We start from the raw sequence: 19,642 nt of genomic DNA on the forward strand, positions 1-19,642 counted from the left end.
CACTCTGCTTATTTAACTTATATGCAGAGTATATCATGAGAAATGCTGGGCTGGAAGAAGCACAAGCTAGAATCAAGATTGTCAGGAGAAATATCAATAACCTCGGATATGCAGATGACACCACCCTTATGGCAGAAAGTAAAGAAGAACTAAAGAGCCTCTTTATGAAAGTGAAAGAGGAGAGTGAAAAAGTTGGCTTAAAGCTCAACATTCAGAAAATGAAGATCATGGCATCCGGTCCCATCACTTCATGGGAAATAGATGGGGAAACAGTGGAAACAGTGGCTGACTTTACTTTTGGGGGCTCCAAAATCACTGCAGATGGTGATTGCAGCCATGAAATTAAAAGAGGCTTCCTCCTTGGAAGGAAAGTTATGACCAACCTAGACAGCATATTCAGAGAAGGCAATGGCACCCCACTCCAGTACTCTTGCCTGGAAAATCCCATGGATGGAGGAGCCTGGTAGGCTGTAGTGCATGGGGTTGCTAGGAGTCAGACACGACTAAGCAACTTCACTTTCACTTTTCCCTTGCATGCATTGGAGAAGGAAATGGCAACCCACTTCAGTGTTCTTGCCTGGAGAATCCCAGGGACGGGGGAGCCTGGTGGGCTGCCGTCTATGGGGTCACACAGAGTCGGACACAACTGAAGTGACTTAGCAGCAGCAGCAGCAGACAGCATATTAAAAAGCAGAGACATTATTTTGTCAACAAAGGTCCATCTAGTCAAGGCTATGGTTTTTTCCAGTGGTTATGTATGGATATGAGAGCTGGGCTGTAAAGAAAGCTGAGCGCCCAGGAATTGATGCTTTTGAACTGTGGTACTGGAGAAGATTCTTGAGAGTGCCTTGGACTGCAAGGATATCCAACCAGTCCATCCTAAAGGAGATCGGTCCTGGGTGTTCATTGGAAGGACTGATGTTGAAGTTGAAATGTCAATACTTTGGCCACCTGATGCGAAGAGCTGACTCATTTGAAAAGACCCTGATGCTGGCAAATATTGAGGGCAGGAGGAGAAGGGGACGACAGAGGATGAGATGGTTGGATGGCATCACTGACCCAATGGACATGGGTCTGGATGGACTCCGGAAGTTGGTGATGGACAGGGACGCCTAGCATGCTGTGGTTCATGGTGTTGCAGAGTCGGAAACGACTGAGCAACTGAACTGACTCTTGTGATCTAAGTCTCCAACAGTGGACTAATCACAGTTTTCTGACATTGTTTTTTCCTGTCCTATACTTCTTTCTAGTCAGTATGCCAGCCAGTGGTCAAGGACTGGTTGTTGTTCGCTTGCTAAGTCATGTCTGACTCTTTGTGACCCCATGAACTACAGCACATCAGGCTTCCCCGTCTTTCACTATCTCCCAGAGTTTGCTCAAATTCATGTCCATCGAGTAGGTGATATTATCCAATCATCTCATCCTCTGTTGCCCCTCTGTCTCATCCTCTGTCACCAATGACTGGTAATTACCTTGAATGAAATACCAGTTAAGCAAGAACCAGAAAAATGGAACAAATAAAAAAACCTGTTTTTGGAATTGCTCAGATGGGGAACTGAGATCAATTGTATGCTCAACTAGTCAAAATCCAACCTTAAATCCATTATGTTGTTTGGTAGCAGGAGACAGGCAAATCACTGGCAGATAAGGAATTCCCTTAGAGGGCAGGAAACTCTGCTGGATATGCCTTGAATATAATTAAATAAAGTTTTCTTTCTTTCCAATATCCTTTTGTTTATCACTAATAAATCTCTCATCTCAGTGTAAGTAGGCTGAGGTGGTTACTTTTACTCCTGGCAACCACAATCATGGTCACTGCACAGTCTGAGAAAAGGGTATAAATGTCTTTTGAATAGATATATCCAGGACAAATGCCAACTTAGCTGGTTCTGTTTAAAGCCTGCATAACTTGATTTCTTCAGCCAAATCAGTATGCTGCAAACTGTACTCTCCTACTAACATTAAGAATGTGACCAGTTAAATTTAAATTTCAGAAGTCTGTTCTTTACTACAAAGTTGAAAATACAGATTTTTAAGTTTGGGAAAACAGAGAATATAACTCAAAAGGATAATTACTCTGTGTACATTATATATGTCTGTGTTGAGACCACAATGGTATACAGGCAACTACGAGACTATAAACAAGTTGTGATCTGAGAGCCTGGTAAATCCAGTTGTTTAGAACTTGCTACATATTCTTCCATTAAAACATTCATAAATCACAACTAACATTTACTGAACATTTACTGCTTGTTCAGAGCTGTGCTGAGTGCTTACTTAGTCTGAATGAATCTATAAAGGGTGAACTCTTCTATTTCACATTTACGAGGAAACGGATGCACAGATTGATTAGGTAATTAGTTCAGGGTCATACAGCTAGAAAGGAGCAGGACAGAATCTGGACCTCAGCAAACAGACCATTTCTAAAGTCTGCCTTAGACTGAGACTTAACCATCACGAATTTCATCTCTTGCTAGACAGATTCAGAGGCTATTTATCTTAGAGTAGTAAAAGTAGTAATTACTAGTAATAGTAACCTTAGTTATGGGACATAAATGAAGCCATAGAATAGGATAGGGAGAAACATTTTTCCTTTTTCTTGGTAAGAGAATCTAGGTATTGACTGAAAAAATTTATAAGGCATGATTTATCTGTTCTGTATTTCTAAAACAGATCAACCTGAAAATTTTCTATTTTCTTTCCTTTGCATCAACTTGTGTGTATGATGACAAACGTGACAAAGGTACTCTTTCACATATCTTTTTAATTCACTGCATTTTTTAAAACTAATTTTTACAAGCTAAGAACTAATTTTTATAAGCTAGAACTAAGAACTAAGTCTTGGTTATATAAGCCCTATCATCATTTTTAAAAACTTAGATTTTTAAGAAGATTAAATAATCACTAAGAAGTAGCAAACAAATACTATTTATTTGGTAATTATCTGGCATTTTTTTCAGTTTTATAGACTTTCTAAAATTCAGTGATAGTCATTTTTGTAAGAAAATAGCCAGGTTCTCTTCTCCCTTATCAAGTAAACTGTTTTGGTTCAAAGTTACATACTCTTAGTTTCCAAACTGTTATAAACACAAGCTAATTGAGTAACAGTGTATTTTCTGATCAGTATTTATTCCTATATTAACTTCAGTTTTACTCTTTGTTCAGTGCAAACAGATTTAGACTACTTCTTCCTACAGTTACATAAGTTTGTCTCACTACCTAGGGCTAAAAAAAAAGTTTATGTTTATACTTTAAAAGAGAAAAGAACCATCTTTACTCAAAGTTCTTGGCTTAGGCTTAATATGTACCTAATATTCTAAATAAAAGCACACTCTTTCCTTGGATGGTGCATTTTCTTCATCTCAGACTTTCCCCTTAAACCAAGGCTCCTTAACTTTTACGTAAACATGATTCCTAAAGTGACAGAAGTCCTCTTTAACAAGGTGGTTGATTCCACTTATCATATCTAGCTAAATGTAGTTGCAGCTGGTTTTCTAGTTGTAGTGGTGATAGGTTATAGTGAGTCACCCTACTCCAACCAGTGCCCCTTGTGACCAATGGCATGTACTCATGAGGTAATGGGTCAGAATTCAGGCTCCAGGCTGTGGTTGAGGAGCAGCTTTTCTGTAAGACAATGTTAACTGTTACTGGAATTCTACTCTAAAACTTGGCACCACCTTACAGCTGAATGTTTCTCAACATTTACAGACAATGACGTGCGCTCAAACTTGCTAAGTGAGATACATCAAGAAAGTACTGGAGGTCCTAGGGGTTCTCCCGTTGGTAGTCATCCACTAACTTCTTAAAAAGGTGATACCTAAATGGGATCTTAAAGAATATCAACTCAGCCTGGCCAATAACATGGGGGAAGGAAGTTCCATGGGGAAGAATACAAACTTTCAAAGACACCAGGAAAATGGTACAGTCAGAGAACCATATAAGTAGTCTGCTACAGCTGTAAGAGACAGGGATGCATGGATGATTAGCAAGAGATGAAGCCAGAGTCTTGATGATAAATGCATTTATTTGCAATTCTAAGATGTCAGAGCATATGTTAGGGGCAGCAGAGAGTCACAGGAAGACTTGTATGTATGAACAGATGAACTATATGAAGACATCCACTTAAGTTTTTAGTGACGGACTGAAAGAGAATAGAAAACCCAAAAGGAGCAATTAAAATAAATCAGGTGAGAAATGATGAGGGCTTGAACTAAACAGCAATGGCATGGAGGCACATGGTCAGATATGAGATTAAAAATGAGAAAACCACAGTGACTGACATAGTGAGGGGAAGGGAGGAGGGCAGAATCAAGGGTGACTTTCAAGTTGTTAGTGTGGTTAGCCAGTTGAAGTAAAGGATTATGAAGGAGTTTTAGGATAGGCAGGGGATGCAATGCAGCCAGGAGGGGGTGGAGGGAATGGAGAAATAGCATATGCTAATGCTAACAGGGCTGCTAGTTTCCCATTTATTACATTTTCTCCAGAGAGAAAAAATTATCATTTTAAAGGTCATTTTAGCTCTCTGTTAGTACAGAAGCTCTACTGTGTATTTCCAGAAGTAAAAAAGGGGTCATGGTCAATGTTAGATATATTTACAACATATATTCCAATGAGTACCAAAATGGATTGGACCCATATGTTCAATTCACATTAAAGTATGTGTCACAATCCATCTGCTTTTAAAGTGTGTCAGAAACAATTTCCAGAACAAATGCCAAATATCCTGGAGATGTTTGGTTCAAATTACCAATCCATACGATTGTACTTGAACTGTTTGCTACTGAAATATATACTAAATGGAGATACGTGCAGGAAATCTGTTCTTCTAGACTTCAAAATATGTTTTTAAATTTCATATTTTGAAACATAAAATGAGAAAAAGATTGCATTTATGAAAGAAAAAATGCATACATTTTCTTGAAGGGCTCAGAGCCAAGAAGAATTCCAAAGTATACTGCTAGTACAGTATGAATGCCTGGAGAGCTAACATAGCTAAATACATTGGGATGAACTAAAACCCCCAAACTGGAAAGACTCTTTACATGTGTCTAGATACTTGCAAAAGAGAATAGTTCTGAATAATCCATTAAGATATATCTTATCCAGGATGAGCTGTGTAGCCAGGTTTGCCTGGATGGAATAAATAACTGTCAAATTTCTGAGTCACAACTTTTCAGCATTTAAAAAAAATTTTTTTTATAAAACTCACACAAACAATATCTAGTTCCATAATAACCATTACCATAGACTTACTCTATTTATTTTCCCATCTGGCTCAACCTAGGTCATGTAGAGTAAATTTTCTATATACTAAGGTTTTATACACAAAAAACTGCAGAGAGACTGAACAACAACAAATTAAGAAAAAGAGGATGGGGAGGGATGGAGAGAAAAAATGCCTCACAGAAAGAAAAGGAACAATGCTTCTTGTGGATACTACTGCTGTGGAACAAAAATGTCATCAATTTCCATCTCTTCTGCATATACAGGTTCATCACCAATTTATTGAAAATACTCAACTGTTTTAAGGCTAGTTTTAGTAGTATAGCATAGATTTTTCACTTTTTAAACATAGCAGACACATTATTTGTGGAGGAGGTTTCCTTGACCATAAAACAATGTATAGGAAAATCATATATAGAGCTTGAAATGTTTTTATGAAGACTGATAAATTCAACACCTTGATAGTAATATCATTATATCAGAAGAACTACTTACTCAAGAAGATCTGGGTCTAGTCCTTCTGATATCATTTTGTTTCTTATTGCCATCACTGGAACACCCTAAACAAAGAACACAAGAAAATTCAATTATTAAATATGCCTCCTTCATAAAGACATACAAATAAACCAGTGGAATAGAACTGAAAGCCCAGAAATAAACCCAAGCAACTAATATTGGACAAGAGAGCCAAGAATACTCAGTGGAGAAGAGTCTCTTCAATAAACGGTGCTGGGAAAATTAGATATTCACAGGTAAAAGAATAAAACTTGACCACTATCTTGTACCACCCATAAAAACTAACTTGACATGGGTTAAAGACTTAAATGTAAAGACCCCAAACCATGAAACTCCCAGAAGAAAACACAGAAAGCTCCTTGACATGGGTCTAGTAATGGTTTTACAGAAATCATACCTAGAGATTAAGAGGCAATGTTAAAAGTAAACAGGTGAGACTACATCAAACTAAAAAGCTACACAGCAGAAGAAAACATCAGCAAAATGAAAAGACAACCTATGAAGTGGGAAAAATATTTGCAAATCATATTCCTAATAAGAGGTTAGTATCTAAAATATATAAAGAATTCATAGAACTCAAGAACAACAACAAAAAAACAATTTAAATAAAAAATGGGCAAAGAACTTGAATAAACATCTTTCCAAAGAAGATATATGAATGATCAACAAATACATGAAAAGATGCTCAACATCACTAGCCACTAGAGAAATACAAATTAAAATCACAATGAGATATCACCTCATGCCCATTAGAATGGCCATGATTAAAAGATAACAAATGCTAGTGTGGATATGGAAAAAAGAAAACCCTGCACACCATTTGTGACACTGTAAACTGGTACAGCCACTGTGGAAAACAGTATAGTATATAATTCTCAAAAAAATTAAAAGGAGAACTACCACATGGTCCAGCAATTCCAGTTCTGACAGCATATCCCAAAACCCCCCAAACACTAACTTGAACCGATGTCTGCATCCTCATGTTCATAGCAGCACTATTTTTAATAGCCAAGACATGGAAACAACCAACATGTCTACTGAAGGATGAATGGATCTACACTCAATGGAATATTATTCAGCCATAAAAACCAACAGAATCCTACCATTTGTGACAACATGGGTGGATTTTGAAAGCATAATGCTAGGTGAAATAAGTCAGACAGAGAAAGACAACTACTGTATGATCTCACTAATATGTGGACTCTAAACACAAAACAAAAAGCCAAACTCCCAGACAAAGAGATCAGACTTGTGGTTCCAGAGACAGAGAGGAGGGGCAGGAGTAATTGGAGGAAGATGGTCAAAAGGTACAAACTAGTAAAAGTTATAAATAAACATGGACTAGGGATGTAATGTACAACAGGATGACTACAGATAATACTTGTATATGATATGAAAGTGTTAGTCACTTAGTCGTGTCTGACTCTTTGCAAACCCACTCTTTGCAACCCCATAGACTGTAGCCCACCAGGCTCCTCTGTCCATGGAATTCTCAAGGCAAGAATACTGTAGTGGGTAGACATTCCCTTCACCAGGAGATCTTCCCAACCCAGGGACTGAAACCAGGTCTCCTGCACTGCAGGCAGATTCTTTACCGTCTGGGCCATCTAACAGTAAATCCTAAGAATTCTCATTACAAGTGAACTTTTTTCTTTTCTTTATATTGCAGCTATATGAGGTTATGGATATTAACTAAACCTATTGTTATAATCATTTCATGACAAAAGTGAACTAAAACATCATACATCTTAAATTTATATAGTGATGTATGTCAATTATTTCTCAATAAAACTGGAAAAATATAGAAGCCAGAAAAAAGGCCTCCTTCTACATGGTTCATTATTTTAAATAACTCTTATTTTGCTTTTATATTAATATGTGCACAGCACTTGAATAATCTAATAAGGTATATATTTTAAATGACTTAATGGAATCAGTGCTATCCAATACCACATAAGCCCAAATTAAATCATTTTAATTTATCCATTACTGATTCTGCTGGATAGAAGCCAGATATCATATTCTCACTCTTCTTATATCACCAAAAAAAAGAAAACACTGATAAGTCAAATGATTAAGGCCTTGGCCGGGATGGTGCCATGAACACTTAACAATATGAATAAATGTCTTTTCAAATCAAGATTTCAGGGCCTTCCCCTCTTAAGTATAGCTATGTCAATGTTCCTTTCATAAGCAAACGGTCCAATTTCACTTGGACACATTACGCACAAAGGTCAAACAGAATTCAAGAACTCTTCTGGGATTACATTATATATTGTCTCGATACCAATACAAACACAATGTAATGATAATCCTAGAAGTGTGTAAGTCACAAAAATATTGAGAACATGTGAATTTCAAAGTTCAGGGTAAGAACATTAAAACAGAAGAGGATATGTCAGAAATAAATATAAATTTACTTGAAAAGGGGACTGATTTGATATAAACATTTATTGAAAGCTCACTTATACAGCTCTAAGGGGAGCAGATGCAATCAAGTCTCTTTGTCAACTCCTCCGCTTTCCCAAAAGATGAGGAAACATTAATCTGATGTGTTAAATTTTAGGACCTGGATTGTATCACCTTCAAAATAAGTGAGGTCACCAAGCTTTAAAATGTTGTACATATGGTGGGGACCCTTCTCCCTCATATTGCTTCATCCCACAAGGAAGAAAGGGTAAGCTGAGTCAGGGTCCACATGGGAAAATCTCAATCACCTCTCTATGGTGTTGTGTGCTCTTCTCTTTGGCCCTCCCTTGTCACTAGTCAGTTGTGACATTCAGTTTTGAACCTAATGTATAGAAGAGGCCACTCCAGTCCAGTTTCACAGAGCCTTACCCGGAAGTTTCTGGGCAGTAACCTAGATAAGGCTCCCCTGCTTTCTTCTGCAGTTGTTCCTTGTATGTTTTCTGGTCTCAGGGATCTTACAGGGTGAAAATAAATTTACTGCGGTTAGCAGTAGAATTCTAATATCACAATCCCACACCTCAGTATTTAACACCACAATGGTAGCATAGTGCTTTATGATGAGAAAATAAAGACACAATCAGCCCCTGCCATCAGAAAGTATAGTCTAATAGATGTGTTAAAAAGATGATCACAATACAGTCATAAAATTGGTAACAGAGATCTGCACAACGGACAAGGTGAGATCCAAGGAAAGGAAGACTGAGTGAGAACCAGCAAAGAATTCGCTGAGGTGAGTCTTAAAGAGGTGACGGGAATTTACTAAAAACAAACAAACAAACACAAAGACTTAGAAATATGTATAAATCTTCAAATAATCTATTATATATAAGCTTGTTTCAAAAATATTTTAAAGAACAAATACAGGTATTTCTCTTCAGAAGGCTGATTTTATTTTACATTTCACCCAATAAATATGTATTGAGATCCAGGCAAGTATATATAAAAATATGAGAGTAAAATGGCTTATAAATTTATATGCAGAGATTTCAAAGTTAATGATCTGTCACTGAAGTGGTACAGTTCAGTTTAGTCGCTCAGTCATGTCTGACTCTTTGCAACTCCATGGACTGCAGCATACCAGGCTTCCCTTTCTGTCACCAACTCCTGGAGTCTACTTAAACTCATGTCCACTGAGTTGGTGATGCCATGCAACCATCTCATCCTCTGTCGTCCCCTTCTCCTCCTGCCTTAAATCTTTCCCACCATCAGGGTCTTTTCAAATGAGTCAGTTCTTCCCATGAGGCGGCCAAAGTACTGGAGTTTCAGCTTCAGCATCAGTCCTTCCAATGAATATTCAGGACTGATCTCCTTTAGGATGGACTGATTTGATCTCCTTGCAGTCCAAGGGACTCTCAAGTCTTCTCCAATACCACAGTTCAAAAGCATCAATTCTTTGGCACTCAGCTTTCTTTATAGTCCAACTCTCACATCCATACATGACTACTGGAAAAACCATAGCCTTAACTAGACAGACCTTTGTTGGCAAAGTAATGTCTCTGCTTTTGAATATGCTGTCTAGGTTGGTCATAACTTTTCTTCCAAGGAGCAAGTGTCTTTTAATTTCATGGCTGCAGTCACCATCTGCAGTGATTTTGGAGCTTCCCCAAAATAAAAGTCTGTCACTGTTTCCATTGCTTCCCCATCTAGTTGCCATGAAGTGATGGACCGGATGCCATGATCTTAGTTTTCTGAATGCTGAGCTTCAAGCCAACTTTTTCACTCTCCTCTTTCACTTTCATCAAGAGGCTCTTTAGTTCTTCTTCACTTTCTGCTGTAAGTGTGGTGTCATCTGCATATCTGAGGTTATTGATATTTCTCCTGGCAATCTTGATTCCAGCTTGTGCTTCAGCCAGTCCAGGATTTCTCATGATGTACTCTGCATGTAAATTAAATAAGCAGGGTGACAATATACAGCCTTGATGTACTCCTTTCCCAATTTGGAACCAGTCTGTTGTTCCATGTCCAGTTCTAACTGGTGCTTCCTGACCTGCATACAGCTTTCTCAGGAGGCAGGTCAGGTGGTCTGGTATTCCCATCTCTTTCAGAATTTTGAAGTTTGTTCTGATCCACACAGTCAAAGGTTTTGGCATAGTCAATAAAGCAGAAATAGATGTTTTTCTGGAACTCTCTTGCTTTTTGCATGATCCAGCAGATGTTGGCAATTTGATCTCTGCCTCCTCTGCCTTTTCTAATTCAGCCTGACCATCTGGAAGTTCATGGTTCAATACTATTGAAGCCTGGCTTGGAGGATTTTGAGCATTACTTTACTAGTGTGTAAGATGAGTGCAACTGTGTGGTAGTTTGAGCATTCTTCGGCATTGCCTTTCTTTGGAATTGGAATGAAAACTGACCTTTTCCAGTCCTGTGGCCACTGCTGAGTTTTCCAAATTTGCTGGCATATTGAGTGCAGCACTTTCACAGCATCCTCTTTCAGGATTTGAAATAGCTCCACTGGAATTCTATCACCTCCACTAGCTTTGTTCGTAGTAATGCTTCCTAAGGCCCAATTGACTTCGCATTCCAGGATATCTGGTTCTAGGTGAGTGATCACACCATTATGGTTATCTGGGTCATGAAGATCTTTTTTGTATAGTTCTTCTGTGTATTCTTGCCATCTCTTCTTAATATCTTTTGCTTCTGTTAGGTCCATACCATTTCTGTCCTTTATTGAGCCCATCTTTGCATGAAATGTTCCCTTGGTATCTCTAATTTTCTTGAAGAGATTGCTCGTCTTTTCATTATAGGGGACTGGAATGTAAAAGTAGAAAGTCAAGAAATACCTGGAGTAACAGGCAAATTTGCCCTTTAAGTACAGAATGAAGCAGGGCAAAGGCTAATAGCGTTTTGCCATGAGAATGCACTGGTCGTAGCAAACTTTGTCTTCCAACAACACAAGAGAAGACTCTACACATGGACATCACCAGGTGGTCAATACCCAAATCCGACTGATTATATTCTTTGCAGACAAAGATGGAGAAGCTCTATACAGTCAGCAAAAACAAGACCTGAGCTGACTGTGGCTCAGATCATGACCTCCTTATTGACAAATTCAGACTCAAATTGAAGAAAGTAGGGAAAACCACTAGATCATTCAGGTATGACCTAAGTCAAATCTCTTACAATTATACAGTGGAAGTGAGAAATAGATTCAAGGGATTAGATCTGATAGAGTGCCTGAAGACTATGGACAGAGGTTTGTGACACTGAATAGAGGTCTTGACACAGTGATCAAGACCATCCCCAAGAAAAAGAAATGCAAAAAGGCAAAATGGTTGTCTGAGGAGGCCTTAACAAATAGTTGTGAAAAGAAGCGAAAGGCAAAGGAGGAAAGTAAAGATATACCATTTGAATGCAGAGTTCCAAAGAACAGCAAGGAGAGATAAGAAAGCCTTCCTCAGAGATCAATGCAAAGAAATAGAGGAAAACAACAGAATGGGAAAGAAGTGGGACAAATCTTGCCAAAGTAAGTTCAAATTATTTTTAATTACAATCCATATTTTTAAAATCAGAAAATGTATTAAAAATTTAATCCTTACTTAAAAAGAAAAAAAGCCCAGAAAAGAGAGCTGTAGCAAGAATCAGAGATGCCTTCTACAACTATAATCTCTTATTTTGGCTATGGAGGAAAAAAAGTTGAGGTCTCTATAGCTTGCTAGGTTAGAGGGGGCTGGGAAAGCAAAGGCTTTCAGATTCACAGGTTACCAGGAAGACTCTCTTGTGGAAGAGGCAAGGCTGCCATTTACAGGCCCATCTACATATTCACCTTCATAACTGCTACGTTTTATAAGTTTGTTATATCTAATCTATTAAGACTCTGATAGCAACAGATACTTTAATGCATCCTAAATACTAGATGGATGAAAATAAATAGCATCATTGTAGAATTCTCTTTAATACCATACTTCTCAAAACAATACTGCCATCTTTTAAGGTATTCTGCAAAGTGAAATATGGTATGTTTAGAAGACAAAGGAGATAGAAGACAGAATTTTGGACCTTTTGCTAGCTTATGAGGTTTAAGGATAAATGAAAGATAGGGAGAAAAAATGCAATTATTTGCTTTAGGGCATCCAGTGTGAACAGACTCTAATATTTGGAATAAAGTATGCTCAAGATTAAAACCTGCACCACTTTAAAAATATATTACCTGGAGCAAAGACTTGAAAGATTTTGAAATAAAATGTACTTAATAATAACTTTTTAATAAAAATTATTTAACAGTAGAGGAGAAAGCTGATCACTTGAAATACAAGTTTGGAAATTTTTAGTTGATAATTTAAATGCCACTCAACTCTTTTGTATAAGAGAGAAAGTTAGGAGTTTGAAACATTGCATAAAAAACACTGAAGTGCTCGGGAGAAATGGGAAAAGAACAGAGTTAAGGTCATACTTAAAAAAAAATTTCAGTTTTTATTAACTATGGTTTGATGGTATAAGGTCTTTGAAACTCAACTACATGATTTATTTTTTATAATTTAGCATAATCCACAGGATATCATTGGAAAGGTTATATAAATAAGTTATAAAGCCGAGAAAACAGAAGGGAGGAGAAATGAGGATTGAAAAAAAAGTTTCCTAAAATATAGCAGAGAAAGTGTGTACGGGATTGGAGAGGGGAGGTAATGGGTGGAAAGGGAGAACTGGGGAACAGGGAAGTTGGTAAAATTAGAAAAGCTTCCTATTTTAACATTAGTTTCATGGAAATGGTTACAGTATAAGAGAAGCCTGAATCTGTAAGCTCTGTATTTTATCCTTAATTTCTTAAAACTGGTTACATCATGAGAATATAGGTATTATCAAAATTTGGTGCATCTTTAGTCATTTCTGTATATGAATATAAAGAAAAATACATATAACTATCTTACCCTATATTAAAGACTTTACTATTATCATTACCTTAACACAAATCTGATTAAAGCACAATACAAAAATAATTTGGCCAATGTTCCAAACAATCTATTTCAAAGAGATTTGCTGCTATGTTTCCAGAGATGTTGCTTAGAAAATGTTGTTTTGCTATATTCTTCCTTAGAGGTTAAGAAACAGTCTGGTTTGTTAGACATCAAAAAGAAGCGTCCAATTTCTGATCTCCAAAAGACAAAGCTACTGGTGGTCTAAGGAGGACATGAGAGACCTCAAAACTAAAGTCTACTAAACTGTGGGATTATTTTTGGCAAGTGATAATGGTAGTTTGTCCAACATAAGTAATGAAGAAGAGAGAAGGCAGCCATAAGCCTGATGTTCCAAAAAATCATGTCTGTATTTGCGTCACTGGAGAAAGTGTGTAAAGAAGCCACACTAATGAAATTATGATGGCAATACTAATAGTTAAACACTACTTTCTTATATCACAAAAACTGTTGGGAGGCCTATAGGACTGCCAGTATTTACATCTATTTATTATTATGTTAATGAAAACCAAGATACTAAATTCCTTTATAAATCCTGTTGAAATTCTCCTACAGTTTAAGATTAGAAGAGGGAGGGGGGAAAAATAACCCTCTTACTCACTCTAACAGAAATAAATGACTTTCCTTTTTAAAAATAATAAGACACATATTTCCAAGTTTTTTCCTCTCAGTTTATGAGCTTGTATGTTAAAGATGGAAAATATGTTATCTCCTATTTAGGTAAACAATAAGGATCTATGGAGTTGATAGGTGGTTGGTACTTTTTGTTTTTGGAAGGAAGAGAGAGTGAGTAGGAATTGAAAAAAATGCTACGAGTTAGAAAAAAGCAGCCAGTCCTCCAATCAGGCTGTGTTTACTTAAATTTTAATTTAGGTAAATGGACTCAACCATTCCTTTGCCTTCTGATTTGCAATAGTGCTTTATTTAAAATATCTATATTCCATTATATGCAATATAAGGTATTACATTTAGAATAAACATTTTAGGTGAAATAGTCTATATAATAAATAAATGTTTACTGAACAAATAACATAAAAACAATTACATGCTCAATTATCTCCTTGTGAAAGCTTTCCATGAAGAGATATAAAATTTATTTAAATAAATCTCTTATCTTAATCACTGTAAAATGGATGATGGCTATCTAAAAAAAAGCAAGCTTCATTTCTAATAGTGTACAGATTTAGAAAATGCTATGACACTGATATTAACTCTCATACTGCTGCCACCAAGGGTCATTAATTTGAACCTAAAAATGTGGTCAAAAAAGAGGCTCACAAATCTTGCTAAGCTGCTAAGCCACTTCAGTCGTGTCCGACTCTGTGCGACCCCATAGACGGCAGCCCACTAGGCTCCCTGTCCCTGGGATTCTCCAGGTAAGAACACCAGAGTGGGTTGCCATTTCCTTCTCCACAAATCTTGACTAGCACTAAATACAGTGGTTTCTATGGAGCTAAAAGTAATTTCTTTTTCAGTGATTATTTCAAGTGATTATTAACCCAGAGAGAAAGTGTTTCTCACTGACTGCCCATCAGATATCTTTAAAGATGTAAGAACAAATCATATGATAAAATGGACAAAACTGACACCAGCCATGATGACCAAGGTCCAGGCAGTTATTATTACTTCATTTATGTTAGCAGTTCCATCTATAGCTTTTAGACCTTAACCTAAATGCCTATCAAGAAAAACCCTTAAAGAAATTATTTCAAAAACTGAGGGATCTATTATGATGAGATAATTTGCAATACAGCTGTATCAATTTTCTCATGTGTTGATTTTTCCCCAGGATATTCCTGTAATATGTTAACTATTAGGTGTAATGACCAAAAAAACACATGATGTTTTCTTTGTACTCAGGTAATTGTTGATTTCACAGTACTCTGTGGAAGACTCATTTTCCCCCCTTCATTATAATGCAATGATAATATCTATAATTTGAAGTCTTGCTTTGTTAGGTCAGTTAATGCTATAACTCCATTATAAACGTCAGCTACACTACAATCTCTAATTTCACTCAAATGATATTTGTTCTCTGAAATATGTACTAATAGCATTTTCTAAATTTAATTATACTTTTGCTTTCTAGCAATTAAAAACATCAAAAGAACTTAGCAAATCATTCTGGAATTTGCTGCTTAAAAGTGTAATAAATTCAGATGGACTCCTGTTCAGTTTTTGAAAACTTATTATTATATATGCCCATTAAAAAGGACTCAGTGAAATATCTGCAAATATGGTAAAAAAAGCTAAACACATACCAGAATTCTTAGTAGTTAATTATAAGAATATTCTACGGATCAAAATCACAGAATATTTACTTTTGAATAGTCTGATGGTGGTAATGTGTTTGAATTAGTGTTTCAGGAGTCTTTCATTCAATGCTCCTAGTGATGCATTCAAAGAAAGATGACAAAGATGAGGCATTCTATGAGGGTTCAGAACCACAATGAAGGGGACTGAATCAACTGGTCATCAGCACACAGTCTAACCAACCAACTGAATGAAAGTCATTCGTGAACTTGGACTAGAAAACGAACAAGAAGAGAGAAGTTAGGATGCCGTCTTATGAAAAACTTTGGTAAAATATATGTACATCTGGATTTTTTTTAAAAAATTGCAGTATTAAGATAAATACAAAAGAGGTAGTTATCTTCAGGTAAAGGAAAAGATAACTTTCATTTTTTTTCCAATAAAATTAAGTATTTTAAAATCTACTTTATTTCCCTTTAAAACATACAGTTAAACATATTAGCATTTTCTCCAAATTGTAGCATAATACTTACCAAAAAATTAACTCACAAATGATGTTATCAATTCAAGACAAATTATCTTCTATACTAGGACTGACCACCTCCTTGTGAATGCCTATGCTGAGATCCTTGTTAGAGTATGGTACTGAAAGTGGCCTTCCTGGGACTTCCCTGGTGGTCCAGTGGCTAAGACTCCATTTCCCAGTGCAGTGGGCCTGGGTTTGATCCCTGATCAGGGAACTAGATCCCACAGGTCGCAAATAAAGATCCCATATAGGATGACAAAGATGCAACACAGCCAGTAAATAAACTTTCAGAATTTAAAAAAAAAAATGCTTTCCTCAAGTTGATGGTCTCTAAAACCTCTATGACACTTTATCCCACCTGAGGTGAGCCCATTTAGTTATTAAAGCTCATTTGCTTCTCTCATCTTTACTTTTTCTCCCATTAATTTACACATCTTAGACAACTTCTTTATAGTTAAGGTGAAAATCGCAATATTTCTAAAAAGAGTAAGCAACTACTTGATTTACTTAACTATTATTTCCTCCTTACCAATCTGTAAAACTTATATGTGAGAGCCCTTACTTCTGTCATAGGTGGTCAGCAGGAAAAAACATAGATGGGGAAATCAGTTGGGTAACTAAAAAATTACCCAAATTATAATTGGTTTCAGAGTAAAAGAACCATAGCACACATTTCAGCAAGCATTAAAAACTGTCATTCTTAGTAAATCTTCAAAAACTTACTTATGAACTTTAATAGTGGTGTACTGTTCTTTCTGTCACAACTTCTATCATAAGAGTTAAGGAGTTGTTTACATTAGTTGGAATGAAAGATACGAAGTCAAAAGATAAAAATATTTTTCTGCTAAATCCCGTGGTCTTTATTGTTTCCCATTTATATGTCACTTAAAAAAAAATCCCTAAAAATTTTTTTTAAAGGAAATTCCTACTAAATTTAAAACTACCTTAAGCCTATCCACTAAAAATTATCTCCCCTTTATTAGATTGCTTACTTCTACATATTTTTCTTTCTTTTGCACACTATTATGGTGTTATAATGAATGTAATGCAGATGAAGTAGTTTATTGGTGCTTAGCAAAATAAATAAACTGAAACAAGGAATTAAATCTGAAAGAACTGTTTCAGATAAGCTGTCCCACACATTACCTGAATTATTTTACTTATGAGACTGAAGATACAAAATATGATATAGAGAATAAATTCTTGCAGAAATATAATCTTTTCATATCTACTCTTAAGAAAAACTGATGTGACAAATTCAGCATCCTATATTTATTACCTTACCAATTATTTTTAAAAGAAGATTATTTTGTGTTCCCAATTCTCTTATGTGGCACTTATTCCTCCTTTAAAAAGTTTTTATTTACATTAATTCAAATTATCTGATACATTACTAAACAACAAAGAGTTCATATGGCAGCCAAATAACCCTCTACAACTCAGGCATCTGTGTAGATCAGCTTGTTGATGTGTGACCATTCATCAAATATGACTAAGAATTCTAAACTCTCCTGAAGTATACAGTTCAAAACATGTATATATTTCTAGAGATTATAAACACTATAAATAAAAATAGTTATGGTTAAACAACTAGTTCCCATAAACAAATAATTGAAATCAATACTTTCATGGCAACTGAAGGCTACACAAGGATAGCTATAATGAAAAAAATATGGAAGCATTAACATTCTGAGCTGTATGGTTATGGGCAAAAGTGGTATTAGTGAAGATTATATGAGGAACAGATAAGCATCAAGGCAGGTGAATCACCAAATGGATACTGACAATCATTCAACTTAGTAGTTTCTGCCCACTACATGCATTCCCTTCAGTGTTGTAAGGAAAACAAGAAATCAGGAAAACAGATACATAAGGAAAAGCAAAAAAATTTCGAACATGAATTTAGCAGTATTATTATTTACTGCTCTACCAAAAACATGTAAGAAAAATAAAATAGCAAGGAATAAACATAAGAGCAAATACATCACAAAAGCAAAATTTCTTAACTTTAAATGTGTTCATGGCAAGACTGGTTCTGACCTTCCAAACTTTCAATTTCAAGACAACATGGGAAGGATTCAAAAAACAGCTAAAATATTGAAAAATCATAATCTGGAAAACTGGCATGATAATTCTTTACATGTGGTTTCCTTAGAGGCTGGTTCACTGAGTTTAGCAGAGAATAAGTAATTTCAGTAGTGCTTTTTTTTGTTCTTTGCCAAATACAATGAAAAGTACCTGTTTCTAGGTTTTCTAATTACTCAGGCCATGGCAAAGCATGGGTTGTTACCTCAGGGGCTCTCCATTGGCAGCTAATTGTCACATTAGCTTAGGAAAAATCTTTATCCAATCTTTCGTTTGATGAAAGACAGAGTGTAGAGGAAACAGGATAACTGTGGTCACTGAGTTCCACTGTGTGTGCTCAGTGCTCAGTTGTGTCCGAATCTTTGCCTATATATCCTATGGACTATAGTCCATCTGGCTCCTCTGTCCGTGTGATTTCCCAGGCAAGAATACTGGAGTAGGGTGTCATTTCCTTTTCCAGGGGATCTTCCTGACCCAGGGATCGAACTGTCTCCTGCACTGGCAGGTGGATTCTTTACCACTGCACCACCTAGAAAGCCCTGAGTTCCACTTAATGTCAACTCAAAGTAACTACTCATGTGGTTTATCATTCTGCTAAGCTTTGCTTCTTTCTTTCAAATGGAAAGAAAGTTATAGTCAAATGGAAATGGAACTGGGAAGGAAAAATATTTTCCCTTTTCCATTTTCAAAGTTGGCTAAATTACACAATTAAACAGACAAATATGTTCACTTTTATCTCTTCTTTATCTATATTCATATGTGTGGGTAATCAGTTACTGTCCATGCCAGCTTTTACTTTCAATGAATAGTGTGATACTAAAACACCAGAGAAAACTGTCTGCCCCTAAACCTTTATGTAATGAAAAAATATTGACCTTGATACTGATCAGTAAACTTTATCTATTATAAAGGAAACAAAACACATATTAAAATACCTACAGAATTAAAAATTTTTTAAAAGTGACATAGAGTTGTTAAAACTACATCTGCAATAGAGCTTTCCATACCTTTGACTACATATGAACCAGCAGCTCCTCCTTTTGACTATATTGTTAATCAGTGATGAGAAACCTATCCTGGAACTCTCTACACCATGGTAAGTCACATGGAGGTCATATCACAAAGGAGGTTTTAAAGCCCTGAACCACTCTTAAAAACCTATGCCTTACCTAAAAAGTATTCTACTTTATGCTTGATTAGTTTCCCCAGGTCCAAGGTGTATAATTTCTTGATGCACATTTTAAGAATCAGCTGGAGATGCTTTCCTTAGGTAATGGAAGTCACATTTCCCCAGGCCAACATCCAGGCTGGCAACAGATGCATCAGAACCATCAGAACCAAGGAGATTATTCAATTCACATTTAAATCCAGCCAAAGAAAACAGAGCTTACAAAAAAAAAAAACAACAAAAAAACAAAAAAACTAAGTGTCCAAAGAGACTGTTTTGGCAAATACGGTTTCAAAAAATACAAGTCATTAGCTTCTTAATGTGGAAGTCGGATTTTCCCAATGAACAATTTATTACTGGCAAAGTATTCACCAAGCTCTGCCAGTAAAAAAGGGGGAAATTGTTGGAAAAGTGATCTAGGCACACAATTCCAGTTAAGTTATAAATGCAATATGTAATTTAGTAAAGACTTGTGCTGCACTATTATGACAA

General features: G+C 36.1%; 1 protein-coding gene across 2 annotated transcripts in view; it reads right to left on the reverse strand.

The window, feature by feature from the left end:
* Window positions 1-19,642, reverse strand: part of CCDC53 (coiled-coil domain containing 53) — a 56,810-nt gene that overhangs the window by 16,419 nt on the left and 20,749 nt on the right. For both annotated transcript variants that reach the window (XM_005680526.3, XM_005680525.3), the window contains exon 6: window positions 5,719-5,783. In XM_005680526.3, the coding sequence (XP_005680583.1) occupies window positions 5,719-5,783 (65 nt within the window). The remainder of the gene's footprint in view (window positions 1-5,718; window positions 5,784-19,642) is intronic.

The sequence above is a fragment of the Capra hircus genome, chromosome 5 (assembly GCF_001704415.2).
Source record: "Capra hircus breed San Clemente chromosome 5, ASM170441v1, whole genome shotgun sequence".
Classification (NCBI taxonomy): Eukaryota; Metazoa; Chordata; class Mammalia; order Artiodactyla; family Bovidae; genus Capra; species Capra hircus.